Genomic DNA, 21,137 nt, shown 5'->3' with positions numbered 1-21,137 from the left:
GGGGAAAGGCATACCCAGAATTATAAGTGTAAAATCATTTCTTAACACACAATTGTAAAACACATATTCAGAGTGTAATGAGACAAAGTTTAACAAACCATATTAATTAACTTACAAACACCTTAATAAACCAATTTAAGTTTCAGCTAACCTCAACAAATCAGAGAAATCTTTTTACAACATCTTATACTAAAAAGCATAGGGAAGATTTCAATAACTTTTACCCCTTTTAAGAATTCTGTCCTCAAGTACCTTGCTAGAGTTTCAAAATCATCAGGAAAACTCTTGAGCACAAGCTGTTTGCTTACTTTTACAAGCTTGTCAAAAAGATCTTGAACAGAGTAAGTCGTAAAAGTCTAATTTTACAAGAAATCATTAGCAAAATTCCGACTCTGTGAACAAGCAAGTTTATTTCCTTGTCCCTTGAAGAAGAGTTTTTGAAACCCCTGGTACCTACTCCTTTGGGAAGTGCGTTTATCTTTTGTGACAGATGACAAGTTTGCACTTTTATATCTGCCCTTTTATAGCAAGGACTCTCGTCTCTGCTCCTTGAAAGAGACCCATTTACTTAATTTCTGCAGAGTATGGTAGGTATTTAAAAGACAAACATTTGACTTTGAAAAGTTGCTAACTCTTGCTGCTTGTACTCAGTGGGTGATCGGATTAGGAAACTTCTATTTCATTTTTTTTAGAACTACCAACTGTTGGAAAAAAATGTGTGACTAATTGGTCCTTACTGTCTAACAGGGATGGGAGATTGCTTAATCAACCAATACACATTTTTATCAGAGCAGAGTAAAGGCTTTATGCTAGGCATACACATCGTCCCGGGTCCCCATCAGGAAAAAGCATCCGATGACCAACTAATACCCTGTCACCTCCTGCATTTAGCGCAAAGGTTAGCTTAAGTCTTGCATATTGATTGGGGCCGAGTAGAGTAATGAGGGGTTTAGGGGCGGAGGGCATTTCATCTTCCTTCTGATTGTCTTGAATTCATGATCCCCGGGACTGATCTCTGTTTCTCATCAAGGCAGGTCCTCCAAACCTCACACACTAGTCACGCTCCCACGCCCTGGCTGCCGACTTCTCCTAATGGATGCCCAGGGCGACACGAGCGACCCTAATAGCCCCGCGCAGCGAGGACCACTCCGGAAGGCGCCCATTGTGTTTCCGAGTCACATCTGACTTTGATCCTTTTCTCTTGCTAATAGAAAACTAACTCCTCCAGGAAACAAACAAACAAAACAAAAAAACCCACGAAAGTCTGGGGTTTGTAACTTGTAAACAAATAAAACAACCAATTCTTAACACCTCTTCTCCCCGCGCACCCCGCACCCCGCATCCACTTTACAATTTTTAACTCTTTAAGAATAAAGCAACACGTCAAAAAGAGAAAAATTAGTTCATCCAAGTTTGCTCAAGGCTAGCCTGGAGTTTGGAGGGATCTTCAGATTTGCACATATCTCAGGCCCTGCCCTCAAATCCCTAGCTGTTAGAAATAAACCCTACTTAGATACCTTCCTTCTCAGCTTCGGAACTCTTCTCCCTCCCCTCCGGGGCACAAATGGGCCACAAAACTTCCACTCCTCTTCTCTTTCCAATTCCACCCCTCCCGTCTCCTCCTCGTTCGATCCGGATCCGGGAAAGTGGGGGCACTTAGGGGTCTGACCTCGGCGCTGAGTTCACCTATTCTCTCCCCCGCCCTAAAACGTGGGGAAGCCCCCACTGCAAACAGGGGAAGCCGCGCGGAAACGCGGCGCCCCCTGCGCCGCGAGGCTGCCACTAAGGAAACAATATAAATAAAGCCACGTGCGGCCGCGGCGGCCCCGGCTGGAGGGCGGGCTGCGCGGAGCCCAGGCTGGCCCCGAAGGCGAGTACGCGGCCGGAGCGCGGACAATGGCGCGAGGAGAAAGGGGCGAGAGTGGACGGCGGGCGCCGGCCCGCAGCGCGCGGCCGGGGGAGCGCAGCGGAGAGGGGCGGGCGCTGCGAGAGGCGCCCACCGCCACCCGCGCCCCCGCAGAGCCCGCCGGTACCTCGCGCTCCAGCGGCAGCTCCCGACTAGCTGCTGGGAGGGGGCAGAGACTGGGGGTCAGCGCCCCCGCGAAGGACCCGCCGCCCCCCCAACAACACACCCGGTTGCCTCCTTCCCCTGCCCACGCGCGCTCTCTCACGCCCCACCGGCACAGAAGAAAGCGCGCCCACCTGGAACGGGGCCGAGGACCGGCAGGAGCAGGAGCGCGCCGAGCAGCATCCCTGGCGGCCGCGGCCGGGCGAGGGGTCGCAGGGAAGGCGCCATTCAGCAGGGTTGGGTGGGCATGCTCCCCGGCCGCCCCGCAGCCGCTGTCCGCCTGCCGACTCCCTCCTCCGGGCGCTCTCCGCGCAGCGGCTGGACGCGCGCAGCCTGGGCTTCCCGCTCGGGCACCGGCGTGGCGTGGCACGGCGCGGCCGGCGGCTGGTCTCTTCGGGCGCGGCAAGGCCGGCGCACGGACACCCGCTCGCAGGAGGCGGGGGGCGCGAGCGTCCGGCCCGGGGGCGGAGTGAGGCGGCGGCTGGAGAGGGCGGGGGCGGTGGAGTGGACAGCGCCGCCGCTGCCGGCCTCGGGACTACTTTCTACATCTGGCCCCTGGTCTGGGGACCGCGAGGTCGGCGCGGCCGCGGAGGGAGACGCTGAGAGGGGGCCCAGTGGCGGCCGGGTCGCGGCCCCGGGGGGAGGGGGCGGGCCCGCCGGACAATGCACCTGGGGGTCAAGCCCCGGCTGAGGGTCTCCGGCCCGCTTCCCCACCCCCTCTGGCTCTCCTCCCCGCCCCCCCCTCGCCGTCGAGGACAGAGCCACAAAGGCCGAGCCTCCTGGCCCGGCCTGGCCTGCCCCCGGGCCCCTCTTCCCCCCACCACCCGCCCCAGACCACTCCCCTCCACCCCCGGGCTTGTTTAGGATTCGGGGAAGGAGGAGGCGGGGTGAGGGAGGGATGGTGTTGAGAGACGTGAAAAGGCCGGAGACTTCTCCCCTGATGGCCCCTGCCCATCCCCCTCCTTCGCTCACACGCCGAGGCCCTGTGGAGGGAAAACTATTTCCCACTTCGGAGATTTGTCAGCTACACTGGAGGCATCTCCGGGAGATAAGCCCCGACATTTGGAGACGGTTTCTGTCCTCCCTGCCCCCGTGAGATGCAGCCCTGGCTTAAATAAAAACATCTCTGAAGAGTGCCCTGAAATGAACAATTACCGTTTGGGGAGACGTTTTGTTATCTCTTTCTCAACCTAAAGTTCTTTAATTCGTGAGGGCTGTGCACATAAAAGGCCCTGTGCTGAGAGTTGAGGCCAGATGAGATTTCTAGATTCTCCGAGCTGGGTCTAGGGGACTAGGCGTTGATACTACCTGGTTAGAAGTTAAACTGACTAGGAAAGACACAAATGTGAATTTGTTCACATCTCTTAAAATTAATTAAGGATAACAAGAGGAGTTAAAAGGTACATTAAAAATGTAATCAGACTGCTAAACATGTGTGGATCATGGAGAGCATTTACATGTGGATTAGCGTTTCCTAACCCAAAACTAAATCTATGGCCATGATGAGGGCACAGGCTAAAAGCTAACCTTAATGAAAGCAGCTGACAGAAATCTAGCTTTTGTCACTAGGACATCAACACACTCGCTGCCTTTAGCATGTTCCAAAAATCCTCCTTATGAGAAAAAAAAAAAAAAAGGAGGAGGAATCAACAGTTTTAGTACATCTGCTGGGAGTAACCTTCCCCCGGAAGCTTACTATAATAGGGATCAGTCTACTTAACAATTTCAACTTAACTGCATGTAATACCCTGGGCTCTATTGCTTCCAAAAGCTGGCTTATAATTAAGATGAATTTCAAGTATTTCTAAGCAGCAGAGTAAAGGTTCATGGAAAGGGGAAATGTTTAGAGGTAATAAAACATTTGCAGGGATGTTTTAAACATCTGATAAATCAGATATACACAAAGTGATATTCTTAACTGTGTGCCTACTAAACTAGATTTTTTTTATTGTATGACAGTCTTCTCCCTCTTAACTCCCCCTTCTCCCAGTTCCCTTTCAATTGATCCTAAGTGCTTATATTTCCTGGATAAGAATTGCTAATAAGATGCTTTTATGCTCTCCTTTTTGAGTAAATCAGAAGAATAAAGGCTGGGGGAGGGGAGAGATAAGCTAAAAAGCAAGGGAAGAACTTCTTTTAAACTGCCACTTTGCCTTTTCTTTAACATTTCAATTAATCATAGGAGCCTTTGATTCTTTTAAGATGGCTTTGGACCTTGACTTGTATTGGGGAAGAACATAGTATTGCATCTAATGTGAAAATAATATATATGATATATATGATACATATATATAGTGTGATGAGATTAAACTTTTCTGATATATTTACTGTCCCATGTTGGGCAGCAATAAATTTCCCCTGATGATGTAGTTATACCATATTATATAAAATTTACAGTATACCCTAGGTCACTTATTAGTAAGTAGTAACTAGAAACCAGAATCCATGGCTTCTGATTTGTTGCCCTTTCTACTGTATAATCCTTTATGTCTTTAAATTTAAACTTCTTTTTTTCTTTCCTTTTTTCCTTCTTTCTCCTTCCTTCCTTCTTTCCATCCTTCCTCTCTTCCTCTCCCCCTCCATCCCTCCCTCCCTTCCCTACTATTCCTGTCGGCTTCAGAATTTATAGCATACTTCTTTAAATAACACAGTACATGTCTTCTTGGACAGTTACACTTTCTTTCATGTATAATACTTGCCTTATGTCATGTAGTAGGCTGCATAAGCTACCTAAGGACTTGTTACCTAGTTCTCCAATGCCCCAGATTCCACTGCAGTGCCTTGCGTATAGTAAGTAACAGAGCATAGTTTTTTTTGTTTTTGTTTTTTTTTAAACTTGTATCTTTTAAGTCTCTTTTATTTATTTATTTTTGCTGTGTTGGGTCTTTGTTTCTGTGTGAGGGCTTTCTCTAGTTGCGGCAAGCGGGGGCCACTCTTCATCGCGGTGCGCAGGCCTCTCACTGTCGCGGCCTCTCTTGTTGCAGAGCACAAGCTCCAGACGCGCAGGCTCAGTAGTTGTGGCTCACAGGCCTAGTTGCTCCGTGGCACGAGGGATCTTCCCGGACCAGGGCTCGAACCCGTGTCCCCTGCATTGGCAGGCCGATTCTCAACCACTGCGCCACCAGGGAAGCCCAAGAGCATAGTTTTGAGTGTCTGACAGACTAGAGTTCCAATTTCAGTCTTATGTAGACAAGTTAGTTATGCTCTCAAACCTCATCTGTTTAATGGGAATAGGTATAATACCAATGGGGCACTGTGATAGAATGCATGGAAAGTACCTGGTGCATAGCTCTATAAATAATTGCTATTATTATTTTGTGAGTAAATATTCCCACTAGTGCCAAATCTGTCTGTGTCCTTTTAGAGTGGGTTTAATTTTGCAATACTCAGGTTTTTAAGAGTCAAATCTGATTAATTTGTTTGGTGATTACACTGATGGTGACAATAATGACTTACTGGAATAGTTCCTAAGCCGGTCCTGAAAGAGGTAAGAAAAGCCTAGGTGTTTAAGCTCCCAAAGTTACCCCCTTGAAGGAAAAAATCTCATTGATATAAACAACTACCTAAGCCCTATTTTGTTTAGGGCTATTCTATATTCTAAAACAAGGACAATTATGTTCAAGCCAAAAAGGGTAGAGCCTATATAGTTAAAAGAGAACTGAAATCTGATGATGGTAGGTTAAAAAAAGAAGAAAAAAGGAATCAGTTTTCTCTAAATAAATTCAAGACTCCTAGCCTTCGGAGGGAAAAATGACATAACTTCTCCCACCAAATTATGGAGCTGTACAAAATGATCTTACAGCCCTCTGGCCTCTAAACATTATCTGGTTCTATGGAATCATAGGACCATTTGTATATGCTTATGAAGCATAGAGAATGAGAAAACGCAGCAAAAGTCTGAGTTGTTCAATTTTATTTTTCTGGAGTTGAGCTCCTACTATGTTGGTTAGGTGGCCAGGCCCTGGATGAGGATCACATGCTATGATCTTCATGTGATTTAAGAAATCACTCACTAGGGACTTCCCTGGTGGTGGGCTCAGCGGTTAAGAATCCACCTGCCAATGTAGGGGACATGGGTTCGAGCCCTGGTCCAGGAAGATCCCACATGCTGTGGAGCAGCTAGGCCCGTGTGCCACATCTACTGAAGTCCACGCACCTAGAGCCCGTGCTCCACAACAAGAGAAACCACCGCAATGAGAAGCCCGCATACCGCAACAAAGAGTAGCCCCTGCTCACCACAACTAGAGAAAGCCCGCACGCAGCAACAAAGACCTGATGCAGCCAAAAATAAATAAAATAATTAATTAAAACAAGAAAAGAAATCACTCACTGATGAGCTTAATATTTGCCATCAGAAACATTCTGAAATGGATTATTTTAAAAGTGGTGGTAACTCTTCATGGGACTGAAAAATGGTGTGGCTGCTATGGAAAACAGTGTGGCGGTTCCTCAAAAAATTAAAACAGAACTACAATACGATCCAGCAATCCCACTCTGGGTATACATCTAAAATAATTGAAAATAGGATCTTGAAGAGATATTTGCACACCCATGTTCATTGCAACATTATTCATATAGCCAAGATGTGGAAGCAATCTAAATGTTCATCAATGGATGAATGGATAAAGGAAAAAAAAATATATATATCACAACACATATGATGAAATATTATTCAGCCCTAAAAAAAGAATGAAGTCCTGTCATATTCCAGAACATGGATAAACCTGGAGGGAGTTATGCTAAGTGAAGTTAAGTCAATTGCTAAAAGATAAATAATGCATGATTCCACTAATATGAGGTATCTAAGGTAATCAAATTCATAGAAACAGAAAATAGAATGGTGGTTGCCAGGGGCTGGAGGGAGGAGAAAATGGGGAGTTGAGGTTCCATGATTATGGAGTTTGTTACACAATGTGAAAAAGTTCTAGAAATCTGTTGTACAATAATGTGCATATAGTTAATACTGTATTGCACACTTAAAACTGTCGAGTAAATTCACATTGTGTGTTCTCTTTTTTTTAACCACAGTTTTTTTTTTTTATGCGGTACGCGGGCCTCTCACTGTTGTGGCCTCTCCCGTTGCGGAGCACAGGCTCCGGACGCACAGGCTCAGCGGCCATGGCTCACGGGCCCAGCCGCTCCGCGGCATGTGGGATCTTCCCAGACCGGGGCACGAACCCGCGTCCCCTGCATCGGCAGGCGGACTCTCAACCACTGCGCCACCAGGGAAGCCCCTTAACCACAGTTTTTAAAAAGCAGGTTGTAAATGTATAGTAAAGGCAGTGATGATAACAACAAAGCAGAAGCCCATGTTTGCTAAGAATATATAGATCATATATATTCTACATTTATTACTATTGGCTTGGTTAAAAAATGCAGTGGACACATTTATCTTAATTTGCATGTAACACGATGCATAACTAATATGTTGCATGATAGAATTTTTTTCCAGTCCTGGTAGTTGTTCTGGAAGGTGGAAATTCAGAAGAGAGGTCCTGGGGGACTCTTCAAGTGAGGATTTGTTACTAGTACACAATTTACAAGGAAACTGAAGAGAGTCGGGAAAGGGGAGCCAGAAGTAACTCATCAGCCACCAGAACTGAATGGGCCATTCCACGGCAGGAAGAAGGAGGTGGTCAAGTGTTTGTAGCAGAAGCGAACACAGGACATTTAGAACTGAGGCCACGAGCACTGGGCAACCCCTTGGATACACACCAACAGTGGGAAGAGTCCTGAGGAACTGCTGAGAGGTAGCCACATTCGTTCACTCAGCAAAGTACTGAGCATCCAGTGTGTTACAGACAGTGATAGATATTGCAGATACAGTTATCAGGAAATGACGCAGATACTGAATTTTGTGATAAGTCTGCAATGTTCATTATAATTTGAGAATGGAATGTAAGGAGCAATTCACACTCCTACAGAGGAATGAAATGGGAAGGGAGGGAGCGTGCTACCAAGAAGTATGAAGGGTCTCAGATTTTACCCTGCTTGCAAGCTAACAAATTATCCTGCCACCATTTCGTGGATGCTGGTGGAAGACACAAAACTCCTGTGTCAGAGATGAAGAGCAGTATATTACACATAGCAATAACAGTAGCCAGAATACCAGCAATTTTGCATCAGTTCCCTAAGCCTCAAATTCCACAGAGCAGCACAAAGAGGACCAGATGTCACCTGCCCAGTGGGTTGTATTACAGGAGAGGAGCCCTAAGCTTTAGGAACCCAAACCTTTTATAATGGGTAGTAGGCATGCCTGTCCTTTGCTCCAGAGGGAGACACTATCTCTGTCTTCCATGGCTATTTGCTATACAAACATCCTTGAAGAGATAGTCCAGCACAAAGTGCAGCTTGTGTCTCTCTTTCAAGATGTGCAGAAATGCAAGAGAACCATGAAGAACTGTCTCCTAATACATGCTTGACTGTGGAGCTGATATCTGCAGTGAATCTTGAGGGTGAGTGGAAGTTTTCTAGTTGGACTGGGTTGGGGCGAGCCTTCCAGATAGAACGGTATGAATATGGCACTGAAGTACAAAAGATCAAGGTATATTCAGGATACTGACCTGTAGCTCTAGGTCAGTACAGCTGGAGTACAGGCCACATTGGAGAGTGGAGGGAAAAGAAGCAGGACCACGTCAAAAGAGGCCTCATGCCATGCTAAGGAGCTTGAACTTTGTCCAGGGGGCCATAATTTCCCAAAAAGCTGCCCTTTGGACAAGTGGCCTGTGGTGCACTGTCTTCTGTGTGCCCTGTGCCAGGTGCTATAGCAATTTTATCTCACTCAATCCTCACAACCAGATAGGCTAGGTATAATATTACTGTCCTCATTTTACAGATGAGCAGAGGCTCAGAGAGGCTAAGTAGCTTAGTGGGCTTCACACAGCAGATACATGACAAAAGCATGATTCTCCTCCAAGTCTACTTGACTCAGAGTCCTTGTTCTTAGAGCTCTGAGTGTCCTGTGAAAAGTAGAAGGGAGAGAGGAGTAATAGCTGGAGGTTGATGGTTAGAACTACAGACAGATCCAACAAGGTCCTTTTTACTAGCCAAGATTTCTGTCCATATTTCTTAAGCTCTGAAATAACACAACTCACTGGTTCTTGCTGGCGCACTCCCTTCACCTATCGCAGTCTACCTGAGACCACCTTTTTTCTTCTGTTTTACTTGGACCAGTAAACCTTAGACAACTGGTACAGCTGGACTGTGTGATAGGCGAGAAACATCTCCCTTGTTTATCAAATAGCATGGAATTTAACTGAGATAAACATAAACTCGTACTTTTTGGTTAATTTAATTGCACCTGATGGACAGGAGTCAGGGCTGCTCATGGGAAAACTGACTTATCTGGAGTTTGTGAGAAAATGACCTGCAGATATTGATCACAACTGAGACGACGATGTGTGTGTTTGCAGTCGTGCTAATGCAAACCTGTGTTGTGTTCCTAGATGCATACTGTCCAGGACAAGGAAGGTTTAGTTTCATTATATGTCACTTTGGTCCTACTAGGTCTACCATATTATAATCATCTTTGAATTCCACATTTTAAGAGTCAAGACCTAGAATGCAGGCAGTGAATAACCAAGAGGGTAAATGTCTGGAGGCCAAAGTAATATCAGCCATAGCAATAGCTAATCCGTTCTACAGAGGTTAAAAAACTTGGCTTGGAGAGATTAAAAAACTTACTCAGGGTCTCACAACAAGTCAGTGACAATGCAAAATTCAAAGATGGGCTTGTCTCATCCATGCTTTATTGCTTTGTATGTGTCTGTTTCCGTAGCCATACCAAGAGTGGCTTTATCATTGGATTCATATTTGTCTTTGATCATATTCAAAAATCTATAGTAGACAAGATTTAATGTCAACTGAACTTTTATTTCAGGGGTTTTACTGCAACGCGTCTAAGAAATAACAAGCAAAATACGCACGTGCATGAACACATGGCAGTGGGATGCCTAGTATAACTTCTGGCACCTGAAAGTTAATCATTCCCTCCTCTTCAGCAAGGAGCTTATCTTCATGTAAGAGTTCTATGTCCAGCTCTGCTTGATACAACTTCAGGGGAAGAAAGAAAAACAATCAGAAAATGAAAAGTTTGAGGATACTGAAGGGAAGTGTAGTGAAGATCTGTGAAGTGAGATCTGTAAAGGAAGAGGTGAAAAAAAGGTTTAGACCAAAGAAGTAAAAGTTGGGGAATAAATTCACAGCATAATTGTGGGATTTAGAAATTCCACATCTTCCAGCCAGGCCTGCTGCAGGTCTAAACCACTAAAGAGGTGCGTGTTCTTACTCATGCTCTGTTTGGTGGATGAGAAAAAGAGAGAAGTGGTGCTGGTGGGAAGGAACACTGTGTACTAAGATATTGGCCCCAACACCTTCATGCTTCATTAGAGGCACGCCAGGGGTCTAAAGGGACTTCAGCACTCCATTTCTAGACACACCCATGCTAAGCTTTTATTTAGTACATTCATAAATCTTTTATGACTGTCCTCAAATAGTGCACCATGCCTCAACACCTTTACATAGCACCTAGCAAAGTGCTTTGCACACAGTGGACCAGGGGGTCCCCAAATTTTCCAAGGGAGGAATAAACTGCTTTTCACTTTGTCTCCTGAGAAGTGGAATGGTGCTGATAGTCTCTAGTCAGCGGCTGGTATGTTCGTGGTGGGGCTGATGTGGAAGTAGGGAAAGGAATGTAGTTCACAATGAAAAGCTTCTGAATTGTGTCCACCCCACCCTACCTCACCTGGCCAGTGTTTCAAGCCTCAAGCTTCGAGAAACACCAAGCTCTGTCTACTCCCTGCCAGGGGAAATGTTGATGACCCACATAAAGAGAGAGATATACTGTCAACTTCTAGCCCATCATTTAATGAGTTACACTTTATGAACCCAAAATTTTCTTGAGCACCCCCTCAAAGACCTCTATCAATTGGTAAGTATTTAATGTCACACTGAAAACGCATTTTGTATCAATGGGAAATTTCAAGCCCATCACTCTATATTGGTTTGCTGTTACTCCTTCTCCTATCTACCATAAATAATAGTACTAGTGGTATTTAGTAATTTCTGTTTACTGTCTGCTGTGTGGCTGTATCTAAATCGTTCACCAGCTCTATCTAGGAGCTCATAAACCTGTAGACCCTTGACACTAAGCACACATTCTTTCAGCTAACAAAGGTGCAGATATATTTCTCTAGTTTGCAGATTGTATGGCTATCATTGGCAAGGGATAGGTGCTATGTGAAGGTGACTGGGGAGAATAGTTTTCATAATTGTAATTGTAGACGTAGAATCTTTAAAGTTAGTATAAGATTTTTAAACATTTTTGAATCCCTGCAAGGTGTTTTCTAGACCTCTTGTCTATAAGAGTTAGAGAAGAAAAGGTAGATAAATGCAGGAACATATATAACCATACAAAAAGATTATAATTTGTTTGCTTTGGCTAGCATTTTTCAGAAAATTTATATTCTGCAAGTTCAAACTTCTTATTAAAATAACTATGACTGATGACTTAACAGGTTAGCAGTTGCTTTATATTTATTATTTTTAAAATAGTCTACCAATAAAGATTAACTTAGTCATGTAGAGCAACTTTCTCTTGTAGCATTTTTTTTTTTTGCGGTATGTGGGCCTCTCACTGTTGGGGCCTCTCCCGTTGTGGAGCACAGGCTCCGACGCGCAGGCTCAGCAGCCATGGCTCACGGGCCCAGCCGCTCTGCGGCATGTGGGATCTTCCCAGACCGGGGCACGAACCCGTGTCCCCTGCATCGGCAGGCGGACTCCCAACCACTGCGCCACCAGGGAAGCCCTCTTGTAGCATTTTTAGTGATAACATACTGTGAACGAAGACTGAAAAGTCTGATATGTTTTCATTTTCCAAAATGAATATGTATGATTATATATTTTGGGAGTGGTAGGTATGACTTACTACAAGCACTGACAAAAATTGATCCCCCTTAATTATGAATGTTTCAGGAATTAGAAGAGATTTTAATTTTAAAGCTTGACTCCTAAAGTTTCACTTAGGCTTGATGTCCGCTAAGCAATCATATTCCCATTTATACCAGTCAAATCCCATTTATCACTGAATGGCAGCAGCTAATGTGGAGTGGTACCCTGGCTACCTGCTTTCAGTTCAAAGCTTTTGTACTAGTGGAGTGTTAAATTTTTAAAAGATTTCGCAGTGGCCTCTTCACAGCCTTTGAGGGTGCAAGAAATCCTTTTCTGAGTCCCATAAAGGTTGTTTTGTTTTATCACCTTAAATGGAGGGAAGGAGAGAGGAGCTGCCCTCTTTTTGTCCATCTCTACTTGAAGAATCTGACTCAGCTCAGGGGAGTCCAGATTAAAATCTCACTGTGTGTTTTCTAAGGCTGCCCCATTTTCTAATAGGGTGGAGGGAAGCAGAGGAAGGAAGAACAGGGGAAAAAGGAGGACTTCCCTGGCTACCCCATCTAAGGGAAAACCCCATTCTCCCCCACTGTCATTCTCTGTTCCTAGCACAGCATTATTGCATATATTTACTCGTGCTGTATTTATTTCCTCTCTCTCCCACTAGAGGACTTTTTCTCGCTTACAGCAAGCTGAAGATTTTCTGGCATAAAGTGGACACAATATCTATTCGATGAATGAATTAGTGCATTTTGTAGACATAATCATTTCATCTGTTGAGAGTTTAATACTAATGTCAGGAGAATGTTAATTGTTTGAAATAGACTTTTTTCTCTGATTTGAAATCCTATCATGTCAATATAAAATGCCCTTTTTGAGGAATTTCTTACAGGCAACTATCTTAATCAGTATTTGGTTTAATTGGGCAAACACATACTCAGGCACTCTGTTGGAGGCTGAGAAAATCAAGATGAAATGACACAGCCCCAACCCTCATTGAACTCACATCATAACTGTGGAGACAGACGTATAAACAAATGCTGATAAGGCTCTGTGATATGTGCTGTAACAGTGCTGCGGGGACTGGGCTGGGGAGGAATGTGCTTAAGTGGCAGAGAGGATAATCCAAGACAGGATATAAGTTAAAAGTTATCAAAGTAACACATGAACATAAAGATTCATGATGAGAACAAGCAGCTCTGTGTACCCCTCCCCATCCCCCAATCAGAGCCGCCATCTCCCTCCCCCAGTCTGGGCTGATGACTCTATCAGCTGCTGTATAGCTCTTGTCCTGGGACTTTCCTATCTAATTCTCCAGAGTTGGAGTTGTGTTTCCTGGATCCCACGTCTTCTTTCTTGCTTATTCCTTTATTTTGCTAAAGTATATCCTGTAGTAGATCTCCACGAAAGGGTGCTTGGGAGGTATTATTTGAGTCCTTGAATACCTGAAAATGCTTTTGTTTCACTCTCATGCTTGATTGACAGGGTGGCAAGATACAGAATTCTCCACTGAAAATCATCATTCTTCAAAATTTTTAAAGACAGTCACTGTCTTCTGGCATTATTTTGTGTCGAAGAGTCCTTTAAATTATTGTGATTCCTAATTCTTTGAATATGGCTTGATGTTTCCCTCTGGGTGTTTTTAGGATTATCTCTTTATCCAAGATGCTCTGAAATTTCATCATGGGACTTGGTGTGGATTTTTTTTTAATTGAAGTATAGTTGATTTACAATATTGTATTAGTTTCAGGTGTACAGCAAAGTGATTCAGTTACATATATATACATATATATTCTTTTTCAGATTCTCTTCCATTATAGGTTATTACAAGATATTGAATATAATTAGTTCCTGGTGCTATACAGTAAATCCTTGTTGTTTATTTTATATGTAGTAGTGTGTATCTGTTAATCCCATACTCCTAATTTATCCCCCCTTCCCCTTTGGTAACTGTAAGTTTGTTTTCTATGTCTGTGAGTCTGCTTCTGTTTTATAAATAAGTTCATTTGTATTATTTTTTCAGATTCCACAAATAAGTGATGTCATATAATATTTGTCTTTCTCTCACTGGTTTATTTCATTTAGTATGATAATCTCTAGGTCCATCATGTTGCTGCAAATGGCAATAGCTCATTCTTTTTTATGGCTGAGTAATATTCCATTGTTTATATATACCACATCTTCTTTATCCATTCACCTATCAATGGACATTTAGGTTACTTCCATGTCTTGGCTATTGTAAATAGTGCAGCTGTGAACAGTGGGGTGCATGTATCTTTTTGAATTAGAGTTTTTGTCTTTTCCAAATATATACTCAGGAGTAGAATTTCTAGGTCATATGATAACTCTATTTTTAGTTTTTTAAGGAAACTCCATACTGTTTTCCATAGTGGCTATACCAGTTTACATTCGGTGTGTGTTATTTTTCATCTGTCGTTCCAAAAACTAGTGGGGTCTTTCTGCGTTGCAAATTTCTCAAGAGAAAAAAAGAATTTTACTAACTTTTATCAGCTTGTAAGATTCTCTGATTGTGACTAAAAAAATTAGAGAGAAAACTGTGTTTTGAACAGTTATTTTCAGTTTTGACTAACTTATCTCAACTTAAAATTTTTGTAATATGAAAGAAATTTCAAGTGTTTTTTCTAAAAAGTAAAGCAAATACCATATAATAATGCCTTCCATTTATATAATTTCTATAGTTTACCAAATGTTTTCACAAACTTGATCTCATACAATATTTACCAGCTATTCTGTAGTACTTTTTAAAATTTTCATCACAAAACAGTGAATAAAAACTTATTGGACATTTTCTTTTTCCTATTTCTTAAAGAAATGATGGGTAGAAGTCTGATTTTCTTCGATCAGGGATCAGTTTAGCATTTTCTTTGCTCTAGATAAATTAAAAGAACAGGTTAATGAAAAATGTCTGTCTGTTGAAGAATGTAAAAAGTAAGATAAATAAATTAGATGTGGAAATGGAAAATCCAGAGAGAAAAAAGACAAAGAATGAGTAATCTTTGAGAGGAAACAGGATAATGTTTTAGAAGACATAGAAATTAAAACAAAATGTTATACTTTATGTTCTAAGGTGATAAACAGGTCTAACTTCATGGGTTTGTAAGGTCCCAACTTGCTGAGAGAGGATTAAGCAACGAATTCTCCACTTTTGATTCCAGTCTCTGATTTCACCACCAAATAAATACCTTTTTGTCTCCCAACCACTCTGAGAATAGAAATATATTTCTTGCCTCACTCTTAGGTTTAAGACTACCATCCATGATTTTCTAAGTTATTATGTGAACACTCATAAGAGCAAAACAAAAATTCAAACTTTTATTAGACTTATGTCTCTTTCACTAAATTGTTTTTGCCTAATGGTTGTTTTTGTGTTTGTTTGTTCATTTTAGTTCAACATAAATCCAAGTCTTAGACTACACTGGCCAAAAAAAAAAAAATGTTCATGTTAACTACCAAACTTCACCTGATTTGAAATGAAATTAACTATATACGTGAAGTTCTTTCCAAATTTTCATTTTTATTTTTATAGTCATTGTAGTTATCAAGAGTGAATTCTCTAATCTTGAATCTGACCTCTTGATTTCAAATTTTTTTCCTTCAGATATTGAGCAAGTTGTTTAATCCCCTGAACTACAGTTTCCCTGCTTGTGATAGGTAGATAATAATTAGTACCTGTATCACAGAGTTGTTACAAAGACTCAATGAGATAATACATATAAACAGCTTGGCAGAGTGCCTGGCACACAGCAAATAAATGCTCAATAAATGTTAACCATATTATATTTGCATACATAATGGGCAACTGAGCTCCACGTTCAGTCAAGCATTTAATACTCCAAAAGAGCTCAGATTTTGTTCTCAATGAATATAATGAGGATTCTTGTCTTATAAAGAGTCAGAAAAATATCTGATGCAAGCTTTCCTCCCTGTGAACTATTGGAATCAACGCACAGGTATCCAATTCCATGTCTATAATGACCAGGAAGCTTCAAATCCACCTGGCCTAACAAATAGGGTTACTCACTGATTTGTAGGGTATACTTATATGCATCTCTTCTAGATATTGATGTTGCATATAACAGTCACCTTAGGTTATAAGAATTTGACTCTAAAATGATTTGTTAGATATTTGTAGCAACTGTTACCAGACAGGAAGGCGCTTCATATAAGGAAGGTGCTGAGCAATTTATGATATGAATTGATCAAGTTTTGTTTCTGCATGCCTTTTTGGTAGGCCCATGTTTTATGTATAATAAAGAACAATAGCTGCTGTAAAACTCCACAGTTTAACACAATAAAAGTTTATTTCACGCTAAGCTATGTCCAGTGTAAATATTCCTGGTTAGTGGATGAAGATCCACGTGGTCATTCAGGGACCCAGGATCCTTTCATCCTGTGGATCCACCATCAGATAGGGCTTCACAATCCTCTGCTGAGGATTCTACATCTGGACAGCAGACTGAGAAGGAGAGAGAGTAGAGGACTGTGCAGAAGGTATTTATGGGCCAGTTTTGGAAGTATGGTACATCATTGCAGCCCATTTTTCCATTGGCCAGAACTCAACCCCATGACCAAATCTTTCTAACTGGGGGTGGGTGGGAAGATGTAGTGTAGATGGTTTCCCAGTAGTAAATGAAATGGGTTTTAATGAACATATAGTCTCTGCCATAGCCCAGTTCAGAAAGAAAGCCAACAAATACCCCGGGAAGCTATCAGAGAGTAAGAAGTCAACAAGACACCATGGTCTGGTCAGAGAAAAAGTTTTGGTATCTGCAAACAGGAAAAGTGGTTATCAGGGGCAGTATGCTTACCTGCCGGGTGACATGGTTATGTTCCTTAAACTTTCTGAACCTGAGCTGTCTTGGTCAGTAAAATAGGGATAGTAGTAGTATTTATCTTTTAGGGTTGCAAGGATTAGTAAGAGAATATATGTACAATTCCTGGAACATAATAAACACTCAACAAATATTAGCTATCATTATTATAAAAATGTTAGCTATCATTATTACTACTATTAGGACATTTTTAAGTACCAGGAAAAAAATTGCTACATAGTTAAAATGTATTTTTGTTTTCTTTCCTTTGCTCCTTTTGCAGCCAGTACCTAGTGCCATCCAATCTCTTTCCCTTCTGCTTATCAAATAACAATTGCCTCACGTCTATTAGTTTTATTTACTTTTTTTTTTTTTGCAGTACGCGGGCCTCTCACTGCTGTTGTCTCTCCCATTGCGGAGCACAGGCTCCGTATTTACTTTCTGATTTAACAACAGAATGATCCAAGAGAACAAGGCAAAAGTGACCACGTCTTTAATGACCTAGCTAAAGAAGTCACACACCATTACTTCTGCCATATTGCATTTGGCATGTAGACTAACCCTGACATACTGTAAGATGGTACTACACAAAGACTTGAATACACAGAAACAAGAATAATTGGGAGTTCATCTTGCAAGGTGGCTATCCATGGCCTGACTTCCTGGCCTCCAGGGTTTCCTTTCTCTCTCACATGCAAAATATGTTCACCACCATCTAAGGCCCCCCAAAGTCTCATCCCATTGGTAAAGGGCAGCACCCTTAAGTTTCTTAGGAGCCCATTTTTTTTAAACTGAAAGGTTCTCTGAGGCACCATCCTGAATTTTTATGAGGTCTTAACAAAGGATTCTACAGCGAACTTCATCTTTGTATATACCATGTTTTCCCGCAAATGCCTTGGATTTTATTTTCCTCTGGAAACTCGTTTTCTTAATTTTAGTATCATGTGCCGTCATCTGGAAAGGCTGCGCATTTTCAAACCCAATAATTCCTGGGATCTTTCTGTTGAACAGTCCTTTCTTTGCCTTCTCTCTTCTCTCACATTTTACCTGAAGTAGCAGAGGGAAACCAGAGGCACCTGCAACCCTTAGTCTGGAAACCTCTTTAGCTAGAGCACCTAGTTCCTTAGATACATTTATTACTTTCCTGTCACCGCAGGCAACAGCATCGCTAAAATTTCTGCCGCTGCATAACAAGGATCACCTTTCCTCCAGTTTCTAATAACAATTTCCCAACTTGCCTGTAAGACCTCAGTGTCAGCTTTCTCAAAGGCCACCAGGCTTCAACAGACAGTCTCTTCAGAGCCCTTTAGTCTTTTACTAATGCTCTCCTTAAAGTCCTTAAAGGTTCTTCCCATTGTCTGGCTCCAAATTTCTCTCACATTTTAAGTTTTTTATTTTGTCAGCAGCCCACTTTGAGGCATCAACATCTGTATTGGTTATCTATTGGTGCGTAACAAATTACCCGCCCCCCCCCCCAATTTAGTGTCTGAGAATAACCGTAAACGTTTTTTATCCTTAGATTTTTGTCAATGTATTATTTTTGGATGGCTGTTGTAACAAATTCCCACAAACACAGTGGCTTAAAACAACAGATTTATTATCTTACAGCTCTGTGGGTCAGAAGTGTGACACAGGTCTCCCTGGGCTAACATCAGGGTGTCAGCTGGGTTGCCTTCCTTTCTGGAGGCTCTAGCAAGAATCTCGTTTCTTGCACTTTCCAGCTTCTAGAGATGGCCATGTTCCTGTTCTCATGCCCCTTTCTGAATTTGGAAGGCACCTTACATGAATTGGAAGACAAGCCAGAGAGAATCTTGCGATGGTAAATCCCTTGAGTAATAAGATATCTTTACAGTAACTATAGGGAACTTGAAGGCTGGGGACTAGTTATAACTTTTGATTGCTCTCCTGCCTTGAATAAAATTGAAACTTGAGTAAAACTGAAACCGTGTTGCATACAGTACCTGCAGTCTTTTAAACTGTCTAACTGCACATGGAGACCCCTCACTCTAAACAAGTTGTCCTTGATCTTTCAACATGTGATAATGTGATGAGAATAACTGATGATTGTTTACTTAGGCCCCCATTCTTTTTCTCTAAGCATCTCTGTGCATCAGAGAGACTGTTGACAATTCCTCCAAAGACAAGATTTATTTGGACCCCTAAAATTTAAGTTTTCAGTGCTCTCTCCATCTTGAGTAGCAGCATGAACATACATAGGGACATACACTATGTTTGTTCTCTGAGTATCGCTATGAAATGTACTCAACTTTCCAAACTGTGTATTAATGTAGACTCTCTAGAGAATTCTGTGTTAGTGACAATTACTGCAGCATCCTGTGTTAGTGAAAAAGGTTTCAAATTAGACAGCCTGAATTTCCTGATAGAAACCAAAGAGACTTTGGGGGTAATATGTGAATTGAAAGGAAAGAATCTGCCAGTTTCTGGCCAAGAGGTGACCCCTGTAAAGACATATTTGTTAGTTGTGAGTGACAGAGGTTACAGAGCCAGCCAGGACCATTTCTAAAGTGTTAAGCTGACCTTGGGTAACAAGGTCACGAGGTCAGTTGGGGTCAGAATTGGTCAAGGAGAACTCTTTGCCTTTTGTGGAGAGCTTTTAAAAGGCTTCAACTTTCTGTCCCTCCCTCCGTTCTTTCTAGTCTCTCCCTGCTTGGCCATTTTCTAAAAACCAGCATGATTTGGAAACTGACTCACTGGCTGACCTCCCCAGCCTAGGGGCACATGGACAACCAGATGCTGGCATTCAAATCTCTTCCCGTTTAGCAGGGTAGCCAAAGCCATGGAGACTGGACAGGGGTGATCTCCCATCCCTCATGCTATTGATATAAAAATCATTTTATATCTTGGCATTATTTCCCTTTGGCTTCTCTGAGTTGATGAGTTTAAATCTGTCTTTGATGGTCTTGAGCAAGTCATTCAACCATTTGGGGACTCATTTTTTTCTCATCAACAATATGAGAAGGCTGGACTGTAAGATATATTCTTTTTTTTTTAATATTTATTTTTTGGCTGCTTCGGGTCTTAGTTGAGGCATGTGGGATCTTTCATTGCAGCGCGTGGGCTCTTTGTTGCAGTGTGCGGGCTCCTCTCTAGAGCGTGCAGGCTCATTAGTTGTGGTACCCATGCTCTCTAGTTGTGGCACATGGTCTCCAGACAGCGTGGGCTCTGTAGTTTGCAGCACGCAGGCTCTCTAGTTGAGGCTCATGGGCTCAGTAGTTGTGGTGTGTGGGATCTTAATTCCTCGACAAGGGATCGTTCCCTGCATTGCAAGATGAATTCTTAATCACTGGACCACCAAGGAAGTCCCTGCATGATATATTCTTGCTTTTTGTTTGTTATTCTTGCTTTTATTTTGTTAGTCTGGATAGTTAAAATGCCTATGCTTTTTTTGTTCCTGATAAATAAAAAATTAAAGACAGGCCACATTCTGTTTTCCATAATCTCTCTCTAGGAATGAAGACATTGGATTACTCTTGATCTTGCAAACTATTCTTTATGTATAATTGTTTGTATTCTAGAAGGTGGAGTAAGACATTTTGAGCACATTTCCCAAGTGCTAACCTTTTGCCTTCAGCCCCAAACTACTTAAGGACTTTAATATAAGCTTCTAAGACTTTGCACACAAGATACGCTCAGCATATAGTTGTATTTGGTTTCTCTGGCATCTAACTCGTCCATTGCTTATGTTGTACTTTGGACAACGATTTCTTACTAAAAGAACTTTGTCTTTTCCCCTGGTGAACATTTTAAAGCACATTTGGACAGACATCTTTCAAAGAGAAATTCATGGACTTGCTCACTATAACTTAACTGACACAGGGACGTTTCCTGCTCATTAACCTCTCTCCACCAATTTCAAAAGGAAATCGGCAAGACCTCACCATGAGTCCTCTCTACCTCTGCACTTCTTTTCCTTTCTTTCAAAAATCTTCTGGAATTTAGGTCCGACTTTTGGGTATTTTCCAGGCTTCCAGTCGCAGTGATCTCAGCTCCCTGAAACCACAGTTGCCCCCAGCATCAGGGTCCCCCCAGAGAAGGCGGTTCCAAAGGTTAGAAGTCCAGAGCCTCCCCCTCACCCCACACGCACACCCCCTGGTGTTTGCCTGTTGAGGACTCGAGCAGGACTAGGGCAGTTCTGGCTGCCAGATGTTCATCTAGTTCCTTCCGCCTCCGTTTTTGGAGAAAATGACCAGGGGAAGAGGAAATGATTGCGTTAATGATCACGGCCTCACAAAAATCTAGTGTATACGCTGGAGGAACAGAATATGGAAGGGAAGGCCTGGAACACCTGATGGAGAAACCTGGGTTTGTTTCTCTCTGATTCAATTCAAAAA

At 42.5% G+C, this 21,137-nt stretch overlaps 1 protein-coding gene across 1 annotated transcript in view; it reads right to left on the bottom strand.

Annotated features, from left to right (window-relative positions):
- The window catches only part of PRTG (protogenin), a 128,205-nt gene extending 125,860 nt beyond the window's left edge, over positions 1-2,345 (bottom strand). The window contains exon 1 of the mRNA XM_004274655.3: positions 2,203-2,345. Within this exon, the coding sequence (XP_004274703.2) occupies positions 2,203-2,296 (94 nt within the window). The 5' untranslated portion in view covers positions 2,297-2,345. The remainder of the gene's footprint in view (positions 1-2,202) is intronic.
- Between the last annotated feature and the right edge of the window lie 18,792 nt (positions 2,346-21,137).

The sequence above is a fragment of the Orcinus orca genome, chromosome 2 (assembly GCF_937001465.1).
Source record: "Orcinus orca chromosome 2, mOrcOrc1.1, whole genome shotgun sequence".
In the NCBI taxonomy this organism is placed as follows: Eukaryota; Metazoa; Chordata; class Mammalia; order Artiodactyla; family Delphinidae; genus Orcinus; species Orcinus orca.
The sequence above is the reverse complement of the archived record's forward strand: the minus strand, read 5'-3'. Positions and strand labels throughout refer to the sequence as shown.